This window comes from Heptranchias perlo, chromosome 19 (assembly GCF_035084215.1).
Source record: "Heptranchias perlo isolate sHepPer1 chromosome 19, sHepPer1.hap1, whole genome shotgun sequence".
NCBI classification, from domain to species: domain Eukaryota; kingdom Metazoa; phylum Chordata; class Chondrichthyes; order Hexanchiformes; family Hexanchidae; genus Heptranchias; species Heptranchias perlo.
This window is the reverse complement of record NC_090343.1, coordinates 37,816,213-37,838,133: the sequence shown is the minus strand read 5'-3', so window position 1 is coordinate 37,838,133 and position 21,921 is coordinate 37,816,213. Positions and strand designations below refer to the sequence as shown.

At 40.6% G+C, this 21,921-nt stretch overlaps 1 protein-coding gene across 1 annotated transcript in view; it reads left to right on the top strand.

Annotated features, from left to right (window-relative positions):
- Nucleotides 1-21,696, top strand: part of ctnnbl1 (catenin, beta like 1) — a 220,812-nt gene extending 199,116 nt beyond the window's left edge. Inside the window, exon 16 of the mRNA XM_068000628.1 lies at nucleotides 20,192-21,696. Within this exon, the coding sequence (XP_067856729.1) occupies nucleotides 20,192-20,280 (89 nt within the window). The 3' untranslated portion in view covers nucleotides 20,281-21,696. The remainder of the gene's footprint in view (nucleotides 1-20,191) is intronic.
- Nucleotides 21,697-21,921: the final 225 nt, after the last annotated feature.

The following is a 21,921-nucleotide window of genomic DNA, read 5'->3' as shown; positions in this document are numbered from 1 at the left end:
TAGAGATTGTGTCGTACACTGATCATTTCATGCCAAAAGAGTTGCTGCAGCTCTGTATTGCTACAGTTAAAGTGATGAGGCATTTTCTTAGCCTTTATCTACTTTTAATGTCTTGTAAGGTACAATGAAGCCCACTTATATGTAAATCCTGATAATTTGCATCTTTTCTTCATTTTGGATTCCTTTACAGTGACACATAACAAGTCTGTACATCATTTTTGCTGGTCTTACTCAACCTAGCCTGTTGCACATTATGGAAGTCTACCGTATACTGTTCAAATACAGCATCATCAAAGGTTAGGCGTCAAAGAAATCTTAAAAAGCTAAAGCTGTGCAAACAACATCTAGGGAACCAATCGTAACAGAGACTTGAATCAAAGAAAGCTCTTGTCTGATACTGTAACTTCAGAAGTAAAGATTTCCGTAAAGAATGGGATTACTTGCAGAGTGTAGATTTTCAAGTGAGTCGACACATTAACTGAATTCTTGATACCATCTGCTTAATTTTGAAATTGGTTGCTTTCCCTTTCAGTCTGCTGGGGCCCCAGATAAGGACATAGGAACAGGAGTGGACCATTTAGCCCCTCGAGCCTGTTCCGCCATTCAGTGAGATCATGGCTGATATGTGACCTAACTCCGTATACCCGCCTTAGCTCCATATCATTTAAAACCTTTGGTTACCAAAAATCTATTAATCTCTAAGATTTAAAATTAACAATTGAGCTAGCATCAACTGCCGTTTGCAGAAGAGTTCCAAACTTCTATCTCCCTTTGCGTGGAGAAGTGTTTCCTAACTTCACTCCTGAAAATCCTGGCTCTAATTTTTAGGCTTTCTCTCCTAGTCCTAGACTCCCCAACCAGTGGAAATAGTTTCTCTCCATATACCTTATCAGTTCTCCTTAATATCTTGAAAACTTTGATCAAATCACCCCTTAATCTTCTAAATTCCAGGGAATACAACCCTAGTTTGTGTAATCTCTCCTCTCAATTTAACTCTTGGAGTCCAGGCATCATCCTAGTAAATCTACGCTGCACTCCCTCCACGGCCAATATATTCCTTCTAAGGTGCAGTGCCCAGAACTGAACACAGTGCTCCAGGTGTGGTCTAACCAGAGCTTTGTATAGCTGTAGCATAACATCTATCCCCTTGTATTCTAGTCCTCTAGATATAAAGGCCAGCATTCCATTAGCCTTTTTGATTATTTTCTGTACTTGTCCATGACATTTTAATGATCTATGTACATGGACCCCTAAGTCTCTTTGGACCGCCACTGTTTAGAAAGTATTCTGATCTATCTTTTTTAGGTCCAAAGTGGATGACCTCACACTTGCCTACATTGAAATCCATTTGCCACAATTTTGCCCATTCACTTAATCTATTAATATTTATCTGTAATGTTATGCTTCCATCTACACTGCTTACTATGGCTGCCTATCTTTGTGTCATCAGCAAACTTGGATAGGTGGCTCTCTATTCCGTTTTCTAAGTCGGTAATAAATACAGTGAATAGTTGAGACCCCAACACAGATCCCTGTGGGACACCAGTAGTCACATCCTGCCAATTTGAGTACCTGCCCATTATCCCTACTCTCTGTCTCCTACGGCTCAGCCAATTTCCTAACCAGGTCAATGATTTGCCCTCAATTCCATGAGCTTCAACTTTAGCTAACAGTCTCTTATGAGGGACTTTATCTAATGCCTTCTGGAAGTCCATATAAATAACATCCATAGACATTCCCCTCTCCACTACTTTAGTCACCTCTTCAAAAAACATAATCAGGTTTGTCAAGCATGACCTACCCTTTGCAAATCCATGCTGGCTGTCTCTGATAAGCTGAAAATTTTCAAGGTGTTCAGTCACTCTATTTGATGTTGAATTAAAATTTAGAAGAAAAACTCCCTTGAGTTTCTGCACCACTTGGTGTCTCTCCCTGCACCCTGCATGTCCCTTTAAATTACGAATCTGCAAAACTGATGGTTCTGGCTGTGTTCATTAGCTACTTTTGACCCACCTCAGCTGGAAACGGATTAAAAATGCATAATAATAGAAGTGGTAAGAATAATTCCAATTCATTTTCAAACTTGTAAATGGATACATTTGATGGCCTTGAGCAAAGTTCTAGTTGATGTGATGCTACTCAATGCAGCACTTAAATAATTTAGACATGAGAAACCACAAAGTACTTTTAATAAGGCATGTCAAAGCATTCCAAATATGAACCTGTTTTTAAAAAAAATTGACACCGAGGTATTTTCAGTGGACAATAAAGTACCTGTTTTTTTAAATCAAACTGTTAAAAGATGCTTTTAATATTTATGAATAATGTTATGAATTATGTTAGCAGATTCCAGGAATATTCCTTAAACCATGTAATAGTGTTGAAGTCACAAGGAATTTTGGTATTAAATCATTCAACATTAATGTTACTGGTCTGAAACTTAGGTCATAGGAGCCAAGATAAGCTATGATACAGGATTATTGTAGCCTGTTAAATTTACTGTGCTCATTTTCTCCAGAACCATATTTTCAGTCACGTTACAAACTTGACTCACTTACCTTTCTTTTCTGTTGTATCTGTGCCAGTGATTGTAATCAAGTGAGCCTAGAGTTACATAGAATGTACAGCACAGAAACGGGCCATTCAGTCCAATTGGCCCATGCTCCACATGATACTCCTGCCACCCCTCTTCAGCTAACCCTATAAGCATAACCTTATATTCCTTCCTCCTTCATGTATTTATCCAGCTTCTATTGCATCTGTGTTAGTCGCCTCAACTGCTCCTTGTGGTAGCGAGTTCCACATTCTAACCACTCTCTGGATAAAGAAATTTCTCCTGAACCCCCTATTGGATTTATTAGTGACTATCTTATTTATGGCCCCTGGTTTTGGTCTCCCCCACAAGTGGAAACATCTTTTCTACATCTACCCAATCAAACCCTTTCAGGTCACCTCTCAGCCTTCTCTTTTTTCCGAGAAATTTACTGGTTAACAGTATTAGTATACAGAGGCTCAATGTGCTGTATGACTTTCCTTCGCTATTTTTACAGAAAACAGTTTACCCAGTTTAAAATAAACTGGTTAATATTTCAAACAGTAATTTATAAGATATAATGTCAGCTAATTTTACAGTTTTGAGTCACTGACATCTCTTCCATCACTCGAGAAAATTCTACATTATATTAAATCATCAATAAAGATGTGTGGTCAACTGATCAGTTGCTGATTTACATTATTCCAGTGGATTATTTTAATCTACCCTCCAAATCTTAAAGTCTTACCTTTAAAATAGCATCTCTAATAGCATCTGATACTTTAAAAATCAGGTATAAGAAGGCAAACTATGGTGTTAGGCAGTCATAAATCAAGGGCTGGGCATGCTTTGAAATGCATGTCCTTGAAATTATTCCAACTGCTGTTCTATAAAAGTATATTCAAGTGTAGGGAAGTGACTTTATTGTGTTTTTGGCAAGCTCTTTTCCTGCCAGCACTGGGCATCGCGAGGACAGTGATGGATGGCCAGTTTCAGTAATTGAATCACGTGGTTTGAACTGAAGTGCTGTTCCACCAATGACTTGAATTGCAATGATATCTGATTTTATTTCAGTGGATCTTATAGATTAACACCATATCCAGTATATATTTTAAATCTATTTTAAAATGACCATCTGACACTGAGACCTCTGTTTTATGTATTATGATTGGTTAAATGGCTGTGTTATAATGACACTTTCAGTATTTTAAACTTGCTGTGTTTCTGTAATCCATCACACGCTGTAGCACAACAGCTTTGTGGCTTCTTCCCTGTGCATGTTTGTAAAACCCATCTCTGCTGCTTTGTAAATCTGTGCTGTGCAGCATAGTAAATTTAGGAACAATATAGTTTGTTTGGTAAAGTGAGGCTTGTGGCTTGAGTTCTTTCTCATTCTCCTACTTTTACTCTTGAGACAATTGAATGCTCCCACAGTTCAAAATGAATGGCTGATTTGCATTCAAAATACATTATGGAATTTATGGCAGTATAATTGACTACATCATTAATGGAGTCAGTGTCATCTGCCTTTGAAGGATGAATTGTGAATCTAGGCAAGAGGGAACCATGATAGTGTCACAGATGGTTATGGGTTGCTTGCTTTTATAATAAAAGTCTTGTGTATAGCACACATGTCCTGTAAGTGTAACATTTGTCACACTATTTCCTTCACACCTGACATACTTAAAGGCTATTATACTTGCTCTTTGAGTTCTCCCAAGTACAGATTTACATCTCCAAAGTAGGTGTGCTCCGCAGCACTACCCACCTGAGGCCTGTGAGAAACAGGCCTCTTGCCTAACACTATCTTGCTGCCTCTCTCTGCTCCCAACCATCAATGGCCTTTTCCCACTCCCTCCTCACCTCTCCTACCTCTCTCTGACATACAGTCAATGAATATGGAATAAGTGTGCTGTGCACTTTAACTAAAGCAGGGTCTCCAAATTGGTCCTGGGAAACCACAAAGTTCTGGGGGAGGCAGGGGGAAAAAGCTGATAAGTTTAAGGCTTTCATTCCTCTGACCCCCTACCCCACAGTTCTTATCCCGTCCCAGTACTTCCAAACCCTGCTATCACCATCCGAGTGCTCTAATACCCCAACTCCCACCACTACCACACCCTAGCACCCCCTCCCACCATTTTCACACCTCCAACACACCACTCCCAAACTCTGACCTCCTGCTTCCTCTAATCCCACACTTAGGGGCCACCCTCCCCTCCAAATACTCCCATTGCTCCTGATCCATGGACCATCCTGCCAACATTAGCAAACTACATGACTGTCTCTCTCCCTTCCCCAGTACTGCTAAACACCTACTTACCACCTTTCAATCTATCTTGAACTTTTAAAAAAGGTAAGAAATAAATCTGTGTATGTAATTAAACAAGCATAGTAATAATGGCAGCTGATAGATAATTTCCATAAAAATATCCACATAATGTGAATCCACAAACAATGCTAAGATTCCCATAATACTTTGTAATAACATAAGTTTATTCTTAAATCACCATAAATCAGTGGTCCTTATAATATTTTTTTTAATGTAAGATAAAACAGTATATCCTCTGACTCAGCATGACCAATACCACATGAAAACCGTTAATAAAATCTCTCGTGCTGTAGGCTGGAGGATGCAAATAAGCTTTTCCATCTTTGACACTTAATATATTTTTTGCTTTGAAATGTCCTGGGCACAGTATAGAATAGAAATGGTGGGATTTTTCTGAGACCATGGGTTCTGGTATGTTTGCATAATGTACAAAATGTTCGCAGTTGTGTCATTCCAGCAGTAAACCAAGGTTACATATTGGTATATGATGCACCATTCCAAAAATACAGATTCTCTTTTGTTTATCCTCCACAATCTCTTCATTAGCGCCATCACCATTGAGAGAATCTTTCTCCAAAAGATTTATATTGTCACGCTATAATCTGCCCAATCTCATTCTGCATAAAACAGGTCATGAATTTTTGATTTGCCTGGTGTTATCACCATCAGGGTTGATATTCCCCCAACACTCTCATGTTTTCTTTTTTTCACTCTTCTGAATCCAACGTGTTAAACTTCAACACGCTAGCCTGGCTTGCAGCAATTTGGTATAATATGTTTACTGTTCAATGAATTGCTTTATTTGTTTTATTCAAGCTAAATGCCAGCAGCAGGTGTGGCTGAAATTTTATTTTTTAATCTTGGACCTATTTGAGTTACCTGTTTCCATGGGCTTTTGTACAGTTTCCATTCAGTCACCTCAATGGGCTAGATTAGGAGCTTATGAATCAGTTTTCCTTAGCTCCGGCAAGGGTAGATTGCTGAATAAGCCCATTTGACCTGCATGGCTATGGAATCCTGAGTGGAGTGCTTTTTACCACAAGAAATCCAAGAAATTAGGTGCTTGGTGGTGGGGGAGCAGGATTCAGTACTTCCAGGATGTTTCACAAATAGGAATGTTACACTGTAGAAAGCTCATCCACCAGTAAGTAAAAGAGAACATCTTGCATTATACAGCGATTTTACATCCTCAGAACATCCCGAAGAGCTTCACATCTAATAAACTAGTATTTGCAGTGTAGTTGCAATTGTTTTTGTAGGTAAACATATCAGCCAATTTGCACACAGTAAGGTCCTACGAAGAGCAATGAGATGAATGGCCTGTTAATATGATACTGGTGGAGGGATCAATGTTGCTCCCTGCTCTTCCAAAAAATTGCCACGGGATTATTTACAACCACCTAAACAGGCATATGGGGCTTCAGTTTGATATATCATCCAAAGAGAACTCTGATTCTAGCCATTACTGCCCAAGCCCCTGTGAGGGGCATCTCATTTCCACTGGTAATTCAAAGATGAACTGTTGCTCAGTGGACCCCCTCTCATCAACTTAAGGGGCTGATTTAGTCTATCTTCCATAATAGATGAGGATTTATGTGGTGGCACGAGTCATATTTCAGTAGCCAGCATGCAGAGAAAAGGTGCTCTGTTACAATCCCAGTTCATGCTGTCATTAAAATAGATATTGAACAGAAAAATTATGCATTCAGGATCATAAGGGACATGAGGCCCAATTTTTGGGAATGACGATTGATTGAATGCAAGTTGATATCTAGCGCAGAAACTCAAACTATGGCACTGCTCTTGGAGAGTTCTGAAAATAAATTACTTGCGCTTTGCTATACACCGCTTGTATCTCTAGTCATTTTGAGGCCTTAGGCGTATCTTTTGGGGCTGCCACGAAAGAAAGTCCTCTAAGGAGCAGATTGAGGAAATATTAAAATGGTTCAAGAAAAAAACACCAGCAAAATTATTCTTGATAAGCACACACTTCTCTGTTTTCCCCTAACCTCCCACTTCTCCAGAGGTGATCAAGTCCAAAAGCAGCAGGTCACCTGTCCTCCAAGACAAAATAAATTTCCTTTTAAAGTTACGTATCTGGATCTAGAATAAAAAATCACAACAACTTGCATTTATATAGTGCCTTTAACATAGTAAAACATCCCAAGGCGCTTCATATCAGCATTATCAAATAAAATTTGACACAGAGCCATTTTAGGAGATTTTAGGACAGGTGAATAAAAGCTTGGTCAAAGAGTTAGATTTTAAGGAGAATCTTAAAGGAGGAGAGAGAGGTGGAGAGGTTTAGGGAGGGAATGCCAGAGCTGAAGGCCTAGGCAGTTGAAGGCACGGCCGCCAGTGGTGGAGCGATTAAAATTGGGGATGCACAAGAGGCCAGAATGGAGGAATGTGGAGATCTCGGAGGGTTATAGGGCTGGACGAGGTTACAGAGATTTTTTTTTATTCGTTCATGGGATGTGGGCGTCGCTGGCAAGACCAGCATTTATCGCCCATCCCTAATTGCCCGTGAGCCGCCACCTTGAACTGCTGCAGTCCGTGTGGTGAAGGTTCTCCCACAGTGCTGTTAGATAGGGAGTTCCAGGATTTTGACCCAGCAACGATGAAGGAACAGCGATATATTTCCAAGTTGGGACAGTGTGTGACTTAGAAGGGAACGTGCAGGTGGTGTTGTTCCCATGTGCCTGCTGCCCTTGTCCTTCCATGTGGTAGAGGTTGCAGGTTTGGGAGGTGCTGTCGAAGAAGTCTTGGCGAGTTGCTGCAGTGCATCCTGTGGATGGTACACACTGCAGCCACGGTGCGCCGCTGGTGAAGGGAGTGAATGTTTAGGGTGGTGGTTGGGGTACCAATCAAGCGGGCTGCTTTGTCCTGGATGGTGCCGAGCTTCTTGGGTGTTGTTGGAGCTGCACTCATCCAGGCAAGTGGAGAGTATTCCATCACAGTCCTGACTTGTTTCTTGTCGATGGTGGAATGGCTTTGGGGAGTCAGGAGGTGAGTCACTCACCACAGAATACCCAGCCTCTGACCTGCTCTTGTAGCCACAGTATTTATGTGGCTGGTCCAGTTAAGTTTCTGGTCAGTGGGGACCCCCAGGATATTGATGGGGGATTCGGCAATGGTAATGCCGTTGAATGTCAAGGGGAGGTGGATAGACTCCCTCTTGTTGGAGATGGTCATTGCCTGGCACTTGTCTGGCACGAATGTTACTTGCCACTTATCAGCCCAAGCCTGGATGTTGTCCAGGTCATGCTACATGCAGGCATGGACTGCTTCATTATCTGAGGGGTTGCGAATGGAACTGATCACTGTGCAATCATCAGTGAACATCCCCATTTCTGACTTTATGATGGAGGGAAGGTCATTGATGAAGCAGCTGAAGATGGTTGGGCCAACGACACTTTCCTGAGGATCTCCTGCAGCAATGTCCTGGGGCTGAGATGATTGGCCTCCAACAACCACTACCATCTTCCCTTGTGCTAGGTATGACTCCAGCCACTGGGGAGTTTTCCCCCTGATTCCCATTGACTTCAATTTTACCAGGGCTCCTTGGTGCCACATTTGGTCAAATGCTGCCTTGATGTCAAGGGCAGTCACTCTCACCTCACCTCTGGAATTCAGCTCTTTTGTCCATGTTTGGACCAAGGCTGTAATGAGATAGGAAGGGGTGAGGCCATGGAAGGACTTGAAAACAAGGATGAGGGCAATAAGAAGAAACCTGGTGGCCGTACTGCCCTGCAGTGATAATTAATCACTCTTTTCCAAGTTTCAGGTTAACTACCAGGAAAGGAGAACGTTCCTAAATTTTTGGAAAATAAGAATTCTCGTTAAATTTAAGAATATTAAAAAAAACTGTTCGAAAACATCCTTCATTCAAAGATGTTGATTATTCACACTAGTCAATCTTGCCAAGTAGTTCCTGTCTTTCACTATTCCATTTGAGAGCTAGCTTTTATTCTTGACATTTTATAATTCTCAATATGATCGAGTATTTCAGATTTCCAGCATTCAAAGATTTTGCTTTTGATTTATGTCCAGAGTTGGAAATTCCTGGACCTCTGCCTTTGGAAAGAACAAGCCCAAGCTAAATAAATTCAATACAAATCAGGAGTTACATCCTTAAGTTGCAAAATATAAAATCAGGTACTTGGACATGTTCATAAACACAGGATATACACATCAGAAGTGTTTTGGAAAAAGAAATGAGTCAGTCACCAAAGTTGACCTGGTTTTAATCACCTAAGATGTTAGAGGTCAAAGAAAATGATCTGATCTCAGCGCGCACTCTTTTCTACTGGGCTATCCCCTGAGAATACACACAGTCAATTGAGTCAGCATAAGCCGTAGACCGAAAGGGGATAAGCCCTAAACTGATTCACTGACCTCTGCACTGCCTGTTACTCATTGGCAACATTTTAGTGGGGTTTTTAGCTCCGGGCTGGATTGGTTCCTTTGGTTACCTTATTATCCAAGCAAGGTTTTCTAAAATTGGATTTATTGCTTATGGTATTGTTGTTTATTTGCCTGGCCCACACTGATATTTATCCCATTGTTTTTCTATTGACTTCATCAATGAATTCTTTTCATTGTAACATTCAAAAGTACAAATTGAAACATTAGCCTGCAATCATTAATTTAATTCCTTACATAAATTCATCATTTGCAGATGTGAATTATTAAACATCAACACCAATGCAGTGTGTTTTTCTTTAAATATTCAATATTCTGTGGCTATGTGCATGCACCCACAGAGCAAACTGAATACCTTGTTGGTGAATATGGAGTTTTTTTGATGTTCTCTCACTTGTGTAAAAGACTATCATAACTTATTCATGCCTTCAGCACTCTTGACTTATGGATCTTTCACACTTTTGAAAGAACTGCAGTAACTCAAGTCACCAGTGAGATATTGTCAGTCTTTCAGCCATTTTAAGAGCACTCCTATTATTAATGCAGTCGGTTTGATCTCCTTGGATTCCCTCTGCTCTTTGTTTTTAATTAATTTTTGTGCTCACTCAGATGAAGGATGCCAGTCCTGGGGAACTAAATACTTTATGTTCATGCAAGTTTCAGGAAGAGTGTGGTGGATTTGTAGATTTCATTGTCTCATTTTTTCCCTTAAGTTAATTTGTGCCTTACAACTGAATTCCAAAACATTTCATATACATGAGGCTGTGTCTTATTTAAAGCTGTCCCTCTTTGTCTTTTTTCCACTGTTCAAAACAATAGCAGTCAGCAAAATAAAGGCAAATTTGTGGTTTAAATTGGTTTCCTTTTTGAGTTAATCACATTGAAAGGTTGCTGAACTGAATCTCAAACCATAGTTTCAGTTCTGTGCTGCTTTTCTGTCAGTCATTCATCCATTCTGTCACTGATCGAGCGTTCAAAATTTGTTTCGTACTTAAATTGAAAAAAAGTTAATCTTTGTAAATTTCCCCTGTGAAAAATGGCAGCATGACTGAATGAATGGCTCTAGGGAAATATGAGTGTTAAAGGAAACTAAGTGCTGTTGGGTTTATGTGGGATATTGTCATATATCCCTTTTGCCCTTATGTGGAGGTATTATAGGGTATTGTCATACATCCTTTACTTCTAATACAAGGACTAGAAAACACAGAAATGTCTGTTTACTACTATTTATTTAATCAAGCCAATGGGATATTAAACACAATGCCTTTACATGTAAGACATATGATATATAGGTACCAATACTCACAAACCGAGGACTCCTTCAGGAGATTGGAAGCGTGTTGTCTTGACTGCTTACGCTAGCCTTAGCTAGACTCGATGGAAGTTCCCCAGGAGCTCCAATGTGGGTACCACAGGTCATCACGTTCTGTGTCTATGCTGTTGAAACAACCGCTATCATTTAGTGTTAAGGTTAGCTGTTACTATTTGTTGTGCATGCCTTTGACGTCTTATCTTTTCCAATTATTATTGCAAAAGAAACATATTCCCTATCTACACAGGAGTCCATTCAGCAATTGACATTCCTTTATCACACTCCCCGTGCTGTGCTGAAAAGCTTGTCTGGCACATCTGTGTGTCTTTCTGAAGTGTTTTTTTAACCTAACAATCCTACAGTACTCTAGCACAATATTATATAATGCTATATATTGCCAACTAGCTTATTTTATTTAATCTATAAGTGCCTATCCTTACATACCCAGCCTCGAGGGTCAAAAAGAACCTTTTTGTGGCCTCGCAAACTTACTTTACCAAAGCTACCATTTCCACGGTATTCTTTCTCACTTTTACCTTTCTTAGTTTCCTCCTTACTAAGGCAACCATGATAAGCAACTGCAAAATTAGCAGGAAGGCAGAAGTCATTCTGACCTAAGGATGTTGTCCTGCATTATACACCACCTTCCACCATTCATGATTACCTCGGATCGCAATGGTTTGTTAAGTATCATCACTTTGCTACCACATAAGCAATAAGTGTTTCTGACAAGTACTGGCACATTGCAATATAGAATTATAACTTAAGAAAGGGTTGGAATTGGATGGCCAAACTTTACAGCTGCTCATCTGGAGGGTAATGTTTGCTTGAATTTCAGTAATATTATTGTGGGCCCTAACAGGCTTTAATATCTTAACCCCAACTTTAATCATTCTGGTTTGCGTAGGGCAAAATGTTGACCGCCAAACCGGACATATGGGGGGAAATTTTAACGGGGAGCCAGGAAGGGAGCAGTTGGTGTTGGTGGGGGGGGGGGTTTATTTCCAGACGGAAAGCCTGGAAGTATGGGTTCCCCAGATGTCCTTACGATTTTGACTTAAGGACGTCTTTCAATTTTTTTAAGTAGATTTCCCGCCCAGCAGCCAGACAGATTGACAGGCTGTCTGTCTGTCTGTCGGACGGGAGAGCAGCAGGTAAGTCCTAGATCGGGGGTGGGGGGGATCGGTCACTGGAGGATCAGTCATAGGGGATTCGGAGATCGTTGGGGGGGGTGGAGGTCGTGAGGGGGGGTCGGAGATCGGAGGGGGGTTGGGATCGTGGCAAATAGGCTTGTTGAGCCTGGAGGAAACACTCCTGCTCCTCCTGGCCCAGAAGCAGTGCAATAAAGCCACTTACATGTTGATCCGGGCCTTCTCGCCTCCTCTTACGTGGCGTGAATCAGAAGGCCCAGGAATCCCGGCCCCTGGGAGTTAAAAAAGAAAAAACCTGTCAAAATGGAGGCCCGCTGCCGCCTTAAAAGATTTTACTGACCGACCTGCCTCCTGAGAGCAGGTTGGTGGCCCGCCTCCGTTAAAACCGGAAGAGGGCGGTTTGGGGTTGGGTTTTACTTTTTCACATTTTTTACCTTCCCACCCACCTGTTTGTGGGGTTAAAATTTATCCCATGGTTTCCTCGTGTGTGTAGTGTTTCTGCAAATTAGTGTTTTTCTGCTATTTAAATGTTAAAGTGTTGTGGTTTTGATATTTAATAATGGAGTTTTAAATTGCCAAGATCAAAGTGCTGAATAATTGAGGTGTAATCATCCCCATGCTGAAATCAAGATGTTATGCCACTTTTTAAAAAATAAATATTGACATGGAAGTCAATTGGTCTGCCTCCATCTCAAATATTCTGCTGGGTTTATCTGCTGGTTTCCCTGCCTTTCTTCCAGTGATGGAGAGTCAGTTTAAATTACTTACACTCAGGAATATGATTGCACTTTAACAGCAGTCCATCTTGGTTCCTATCTCTGAATCTACTAATCCTTTTATAATAGTTTGTTGTGGTCCAGTTAAATTGGTTACTCAGCTTTCACTTAGAACTCATGGAGATTTGACTTTTTGTCATTGTCCTCTTTTAGTGCCAGCAATCTGGGAGTAGTAATCATAAGAACATAAGAAATAGGAGCAGGAGTAGGCCAGTCGGCCCTTCGAGCCTGCTCCGCCATTTAATAAGATCATGGCTGATCTGATCCTAACCTCAAACCCCCTTATGATGGAGGTGGGTATGTTTTCATAACATGCTCTTCCACAAACAGTGCCAATCTATTTCCTGTTATCGTGCAGCTGATTTGGATTTGCTACTTGTTCCAATCTGCTTCTGGACTCTTAACTTTATCTGATGAGACAACATCTTTGACACAAGTTGGATTTGTCATCAAATTGTCTTTTTTTAAATTTGATCTTTTTATTTGTCAAATTGAACATGGCAGCGATCCCAACCACCATCGTGATCTAGACTCCTGCCTGTAAAGCAGGTGGTCAAACAAATGATTCTAAGGCCTCTGCCATTGTCTTTCCACAACCAGCAGCACGGGAGGTAACTAGAGCAGCCCTGAGTAATAACCCCACCCCCCACCGACTTTCCCCTCAGACTTTGCTTCCATCCTTGAGGTGAATCAATTTTTGACACGTTTCTCCTGCTCCCCAGAGTTTAATCTGACATTCTTCTACCCTCCCCCATCCAGTTCAAGCTGGGACTGTCCTTCCCCCTCATTTAACTTGCACTTTTCCTACATTACACCAGTGACTACACTTCAAAAGTACTTCATTGGCTGTGAAAAGTCGTTAAAGGCACAATATAAATCCAAGTTCGTTCGTTCGTTCTTTCCTCTTCCCCTTTCCATCATTCAAGCTAGAATTCTTCTTCCCCTTTCCCCCAGTTTAAGATTACACACTTTCCCACTCCCCATTTCAACTTGTAGCTTAAGCTGGCACTTTTCTCCCCTGCCCCCCCCCTCCAATTTACATTGGCACACTTCTCTTCTCCCCCACCCCTTTGATTTATGTTGGCTCTCTTCTCTTCCCCCCCCCACCTCCCTCCTCGTCCCACCTTCCCAGTTCAAGATTGCACTACTTCCCTTTCCTCTCTCCAATTTCATGCTGTCACTTCTCACCTGCCTCCTCAGTGTGGCAGCTGGCTCCCACCTGCTTCTGATTCTTAAAGCGATTGAACATTATTAGATTACTAGATACTGTAGGCAGAAATTTCCACATGATTAGGAAATCCTGCACTCTGCTTCTAGTGGTGTTCAATCACGTATAGCAGCAGGAGGTTAGGCCAGTCAGTGTTGCTGAGGGGGAAAAAAACAAAAAGTTGGCATGAGCGAGGACAAGATCAAACTCAGCTCTGATGCCCCTACCAGGTTGTGTAGTGTGCCAACAGTCACCATCATGACTCCCATGATTAATGGCCACTTTGGCGAGATGCTATAAGGCGACCAATGCCTGTGGAACTGTGTGTGAACAACAGCCAAAGTCTGCAGGAAAAAGGGAATAATATTTGGGGGAAAAAAAGTTACCTCGTGAGACTTGTGATTTATTTAATTCAATTTACTCTAACAAAACAAAGTAAAGAAATGAATGGTCTTCCATTAATTTTTTATTTGTTACTAATTAAAAATCAGTGCAAGATCAATACGTACTTCATCATGGACCACACTTATCTGCTGTTGAGTGAACAGAAACATTTTAGTTGCATTATCTTTTACAATCACCCCACATATAGTGAATGCCTATTTACAACCTGAAAAGTTTGTTCATTCAGTGTGGGAGCTGACTTATTTCTGAAGAGCTTTAATATGAAATGGAGCACTGGGTTACAGGGTACAGATCCTCCCCACTCTGTACAACACAGAGCTGTGCATGCAGATCAGCTGCTGCTATCAGCTGTTTTGACAAGTGACTGCTTTGAAGCAGATTTAATTGTCACAAATTGCCTGGTAATATAACTGTATATACAGGTAATCCACTTATTATATGTGAACAGTATTACCATAGAGTAACACTGCAGGCAATTCAGGATATTTAAATAACTATGCTAGAGGCACGGATTTATTCAAACAAAGTACTTGTTAAGCAGGGTAGACTATATTTACACACGGTTTTCTTTCACCATTTCTTCTATGAATATTGATAAGTCATATTCCTCCTCCTCCCTCATTTTTCCAGTTTCAGCATTACTTTGATCCCATTTCCTTCCCTAGTTTCTCCCCATCTTTGTAACCTTCTCCAGCCCTACAGCCCTCCGAGATCTCTGCACTCCTCCAATTCTGGCCTCTTGTTCATCCCCGATTTCTATTGCCCCACCATTGGTGCCTGTGCCTTCAGCTGCCTGGGCCTTAAGCTCTGGAATACCCTCCCTAAACCTCTCTACCTCTCTCCTCCTATAAGACGCTCCTTAAAACCTACCTGTGACCAAGCTTTTGGTCACCTGTCCTAATATTCTTTATATGGCTCGGTGTCAAATTTTGTCTGATAACGCTCCTGTTACGTGCCTTGTGATGTTTTACTATGTTAAAGGCACTATATAAATGCAAATTGTTATAGTTTCCATATTGAGGGGCCCAGATCTTAGGGGCGTCCACACAGTGAGCTTGGTGAGGAAGGGGGTGGGGCTGCTGTGTCAGGGAGATCATTAGATTTCTATCCATCTTTTATGAGATTTCTGTGGTGATTGACCTAATGATGCAGTTATTTATATAAATATATAAAAATAAATGTTTGCTGCAATTATTTTACTGTTCTCCTTTGAGTAGCTAACCCAGTACTTTGGAAGTTGAGAAACAGGACTCTTGGGAGTGTGCTGACATTTGCAGAGGTGTCTCCCACAGAAGTTTTAAAACTTATTGCCATAGTGACTGATTCTTTTTGCCTGTTCTTATTTCTTACTTGAGCACACCTGACACATAACTGGCTTGGCCATCCATTGCCAGATCTGACTCGACCAGATCAAGCTCCACTTGGGATCACTCTCCTCTGCCAAAACTGCCCACTACTCTAGGATCAACCTGGAGAGCAAACATAACCCCAGGCTCCATTCCTTCATTACCTTAAATCCCTCTTTCCTGCCCCCTCCACCCTTACCTCTAACAATACGTGTGAGGAGCTGATGGATTTCTACGTATATTCCGAATATTTCCTCCTCCTTTATCTTGGTGTCTATTTTTCTTTACACCTCTGTGAATTGCCTTGTTTTTCTACATTAAAAGTACTATAGAAGGTTATTGTTACCTAACTTTGTTTTCCAGTCATTGTTTATATGACCACAACACAGGTCATTATAATGTAATAAAATGGAAAGTTAGAGCTGCATTAAGCAGAATATGGATAGTTGGTGTTTTACAAGTATGTTTGTTGCCTTTTGGTGGTTTAGGCTATTATATGTGTGACTGGTGTAACCACCAGTCATCCATTCTTATTTTGTACAGTACATTTTGAATAAATGTAGAGATGAGATCAGTACTTTTGGTCTGGTCCTTATCCTTGTTTCATCTGCCAACAAAAAGCTGAGTTAGAAAATTGGGAGTTTGAATCACAAGCATCCTTTTGATAGTCGGTATCCTCTCCTCCACTCTGCCCCTCACAAACCCCTGCCACCAGCTCCTAGAGTTACCATAGGAGAAGGAGATGGTAAAATCCTGACAATGGTACACAGCCGTTAATTGTGCTCAGAATGTGCAGGAAATCACTGTGTGGCTCAAATGAAGTGTCCATGGCTGTTTCGGGAGGAAAATGGAGGCCTTTATTTTCCTATTCAGTTTAACCTTGTGCATTCTTTAGTTTCATAATCCTTTACTTGCTGCCTTTTTTCTCCTTTTACATTTATTATCCTTTTAGAATTTCTAACTAACTTCTCAATTGCTACTTTTACTGTTATATTGTAAAGTTAACATTGTATTTACATTCTCCGTGTTAACTTTCCTCTTTGGTTCTGTTCTCCTTGTTTTTGTTTAGTTCTGCTGTTCTCATTAATACTGTTTCATTTTGTCATTTTCCTGATGTTCTCTGTCTAATTTTCTGTTCTTGTATGTTTAAAAAATTTTAGTTCTGAAATATTATTCTTCTTTGAATTTTAACCATGCCATGTTATATTATTGCTGCTTAGACTGTCCTGCATGTACTCCAGTTACACCAGCAGGGGAGCTATGCAGTAGTTGGACTGTGCACAGAATAAAGGACTAATATCATTTGTTTGAGAGAGGGAATTATGGTAACTTATTGGGTTTGATGGCCACTATCAACAAGTTAGATGTAGGAGGTAGAGACATCTGCTAGGAATGGTCCTAATGCAAACACTGTGACCTAAGTTCTTCACTCTTGTGATTTTTTTTTTACTATCAGTTTGTTTATAATGTAAAGGATTGAAGAATGAAGGCATGCTGGAATTTCTTCCCACCATTCCTGTCCCTCAATTTATACATTAAATCTGCAGTTGATACAACAACAACTTGCATTTATATAGCGCCTTTAATGCAGTAAAACATCCCAAGGCGCTTAACAGGAGTGTTATCAAACAAAATTTGACACCGATCCACATAAGGAGGTATTAGGACAGCTTGGTCAAAGAGGTAACTTTTAAGGAGTGTCTTAAAGGAGGCAGAGAGGTTTAGGGAGGGAATTCCAGAGCTTAGGGCCCAGGCAGCTGAAGGCACAGTTGCCAATGGTAAAACTATTAAAATCAGGGATGCGCAAGAGGCAAGAATTGGAGGAGCGCAGAGATCTCGTAGGGCTGGAGAGGTTACAGAGATAGGGAGGGGCGATGCGATGCGATGGAGGGATTTGAAAACAAGGATGAGAATTTTAAAATCGAGGCGTTCCCGGACTGGGAGCCAATGTAGGTCAACGAGCAAAGGGGTGATGGGTGAACGGGACTTAGAGCGAGTTAGGATACTGGCAGCAGAGTTTTGGATGAGCTCAAGTTTATGGAGGGTGGAAGATGGGAGGCCGGCCAGGAGAACATTGCAATAGTCAGGTCTAGAGGTTACAAAGATGTGGATGAGGGTTTCAGCAGCAGATGAGCTGAGGTAGGGGCGGAGACGGGCAATGTTTGAAGTGGAAGTAGGCGGTTTTGGTGATGGAGCGGATATGTGGTCAGAAGCTCATCTCAGGGTCAAATAGGAAGCCAGCGTTGCAAACGGTCTGATTCCGCCTCAGACAGTGGCCAGGGAAAGAGATGGAATCAGTGGCTAGAGAGCAGAGTTAGTGGCGAGGACTTCGGTCTTTCCAATATTCAGTTGGAGGAAATTTCTGCTCATCCAGTACTAGATGTTAGACAAGCAGTGAGACAAATCAGAGACCGTGGAGAGGTCAAGGGAGATGGTGGTGAGGTAGAGCTGGGTGTCATCAGTGTAGTTGTGGAACCTGACATGTTTTCGGATGATGTCACCAAGGGGCAGCATGTAGGTGAGAAATAAGGGGGCAAGGATACATCCTTGAGAGACTCCAGAGGTAACGGTGCGGGAGCAGGAAGAGAAGCCATTGCAGGTGATTCTCTGGCTACGACGGGATCACTGAGGTCACTGAATAGAAGATGACAGCATGTTATGGGCCTATGATGTCCTCACCGAAGCTCCAACAATCTATTACTGGATTTTTTTCCACCGCCAAAACAAGCGACTTTTTTGTAAGGGATAGGATTAACCTATTAATGTGCATATACTTGAATATTAAAAGCATCACAATAGAGTATTGATCTCAGAAAGCTGGCTAACCCAGCAATGGAGGCAAAGACAACATACATGGAATTTGGATTGTTCAGGAAGCACAGACCAGACCGAAAAGGAGGTGGAGTAGTTCTATAAATCAAGGTCATCTGGGAGGTAAGGATAGTGAACACATTGGTACAGAATAATCTCTCCCACAAGATAATCTGGCTGGAAGCATGGAGTGCAACAGTAGTACAAGTAATTCTACAGGCTTACTATAGATCACCTGTTCAAAACTGCAGGACTGTTTAGCAAGAGATAAAAATATATATAAGTACAAGCAGGTGACACAATGGAGGACTTTAATATAAAGCAGGATTTTTAGACTTTTGTCTGATTACATTTCTGTGAAGTATCTTGGGATGTTTTTCTATGTTAAAGGTGCTATATCAATGTAGGTTGTTGTTGAATGTCCAAGCAGCCTAGAATCTGAGCTAGTGCATGTAATGCATGGCCGACAAAGTGCATTAGGCATCCCGCAAGAGAAAACTTGCATTGCGATGTTGTAATGGCAAAGTGACCCAGATAACCTATTGAAAGTAGTGGCACTCTTGGGTGACAGCTTGTGTAACCTGAAATGATCTGGGATAAACCAGTACCTAGGTATATCACTCAGCCGTGAGTCAGTGGTAGCACTCTCGCCTCTGAATCAGAAGGTCGTGGATACAAGTCCCAATCCAGAGACTTGAGCACATAATCTAGGATGACACAACAGTGCAGTATTGAGGGAGTGCTGCACTGTCAGAGGTGCTGACTTTCGAATGAGATTTTAAACCGAGGCCCTGTCTGCCCTTTCAGGTGGACATAAAAGATCCAATCATGCTATTTTAAAGAAGAGCAGGGGAGTTCTCCTGGTATCCTGGTCAATATTTATCCCTCAACCAACATCACTTTAAATGAAAATTAAATTTACTTGTCATCACATTACTATTTTTGGGACCTTGCTGTACGCAAATTGGTTGCTGCATTTCCTACATTACAACAGTGACTACACTTAAAAAAAAAAAATACTTCATCGGCTGTAAAGCGCTTTGGGACGTCCAAGAGGTGATGAAAGATGCTATACAAATGCAACACTTTCTTAAAGCAAACCTGTGTAAACTACAGATCTGGCCTGACTAACCACCTTAACATTTCTGAGGAAGTGATACCCCAAGTCAGCCCATCTAACTCATCCATCCATTGAAAACCCGCAATCCTCCCATCACAGCATCTAATGTTAAAGTAAAATCATACAAATGATGAAATCAGATTTAAAGAATGGATTTTAGAATTTTTTCAGAGCTAAGAAAGTAAGTTTGAAAAAAAAATGTTTGGGGTGCAGGGGGTATTTTTAATTTAACCCAAATGTGAGAGAGCCTGCTTGTGTAATAGGCCTGATTTATTGTTTCCTGTTTTAGCAGTGCTTTTAAAACGTTTTGCATTGGCAGAAAAGATGACCAGTTACAGCAGTTAACATTGGTAGTGCTGGAAAATTCGAACTTCAAGCACTATATGTAGTAACTATGTTTTTTAAAAATAAATAAAACAGCAGTATTAGAAACATGGGGTATATGGTTTTGCAACCGGACAAACACTTAATGGTTGGTACTAAGTCCTTGAGTCTGCTTTTTAACACCAGCATTAACTTGTTTATTTTCTTGTAAGGGTTTGACATTTGCATTAAAGCGCATAGAAAAATTTGGTATCAGTACGTTAAGCACACATGCAGGAAAATGTATCCCTATTTGAATAGTGACATACAGAATGCTTTTCTTCACAGCACTGTGATTTTGCACATTTAAAGGTATTTGAATGTCCCGCATTAAGTAGTAAAATGATTGAGGTATTTAATCTGAAGTACGGTTGTGTCTCTCTCCTTCATTCTGTTAAAAACCTGTTTTACAGAGTACGCTGAAAACATTGGTGATGGGAAGAACGACGAGTTTAAAGAAAGTGAACAGAAAAGGATCCTGGGCCTGCTTGAAAATTTCTAAGGAAATAAAATATCGTACAGTGGCAAGCTTGCAGTTTGAGGTGGTCCTACACATTCCTCTCTGATCTTCATTGGACTGGGAACACTTGCAGTGGAGTTGATTTTAATCTACTGTGTAACATACTTGAGGAATGTGCTTCCTTCACAGCAATACTGATGGAGCAGCATAAAGTTCATTGACTAAAAATCGTCACTCTTACAGTGGAGATCTTTACAATTACTTTCTTCTCTTTTTTTAAATCTGAGCTTATGATCTGTTTTAATGATTTGTCTTTGTCAAAACCAAATTCGTTTTCTCTAGGCTTTACTGTCTGTTAGTTGCCCAATGCATAACAAGACAAATGTAATCTGTAGAAACAAAGTAATTGGCATTTTACTCACAAACTGTACAGATTCCCAGTATACCAGTTGAAGAAATATGTGTCTGGCTTGCATTGCAGCTTAAAAAAATATATTTGCTCTGATGTAAATCCATTTATTACAAACTTTCCACCTCTAATACATGTAAAGGTGACCCACATTCTGAAAGCTGCAGTTCCACTTTGTGCTTCAGTGAAGTGCATATTAATGTGTGAATATAAATGTTGCTTTGTATCCTTGTACCAAATGTACTTTTAATGGCTATTTTTTTCTTTTGCTTTTTCCCCCATAAGAAATTGATAATTCCAGAATTTTGAGGTGTGTGCACTTTTAACCCCAGATTTGATATGAATGTTTTCCTTGCAACTTACACTTTATTACACGGAAATAAAAGAAAAAACTGGAATTATACAACAAATCCGTCAGCATCGGAAAGGAGAAAACTTCTGGCGAAGGATCTTCACCCAAATCATTAACCTGCTTTCTCTTTCCAGATGCTAACTAACCCCAGAGGTAATTCCCACATTTTCTATTTTTATTTTAAATTTCCATCATTCACAGTTTTTCCCTTTTATCTCTACCGTCAATAACCTTTGTAGTATTTGGTAAAGTTCAGTTTCTGAATTTCTAACATCACAAACATCGAATACTGGGCACCAACAGCAAGGTGGAAGTTGGCATCGCACCTTCAACTATTGAACTGAGATGTAGGAAGAAAAGGAGAAACTTGTCTGCAATAGGAAACACAGTACAGTTATTGAGTTTTGTGTTGTAAGGAACTGTTTATTGCCTTGCTGAACTAATGCCGGTTTCCACATTGACTGCAGACTAAACCCACCATTCTTGATCTGTTTTATGCTCCACTTGCAGTAAGTTTGAGTGGGTGTTAACTTCACTGGATTTCAAGGGGAAACACAGTTGTAATTGTGATAAGTTCTGAAATATATTTTATAGCAGTTATTGTTGCAGATAAAACACATTGACATGATTGTCGAAGTTCTTTAAAAATAATGTTTGCAGACCTGCATTTGTACAAATAAAGGTATTTAAAACTCCAGCCATCAGTTTCTTGCCTTTTTTGATGTGCTGAGACAGTTTACAAGAGATTACAGAGAAATTATTGAGAGTTTTGGGGAAAATTTAAAATATAGCCTGCACAAACTGAATTGTAGGACAGCTGGCCATTCTAAAGCACAATATAGATATTCTGTAAAACAAAGTACCTACACATCCTGGTGTTACTGGAATGTCAATGGAGATGAAGCCTGGACAAGACGTCACA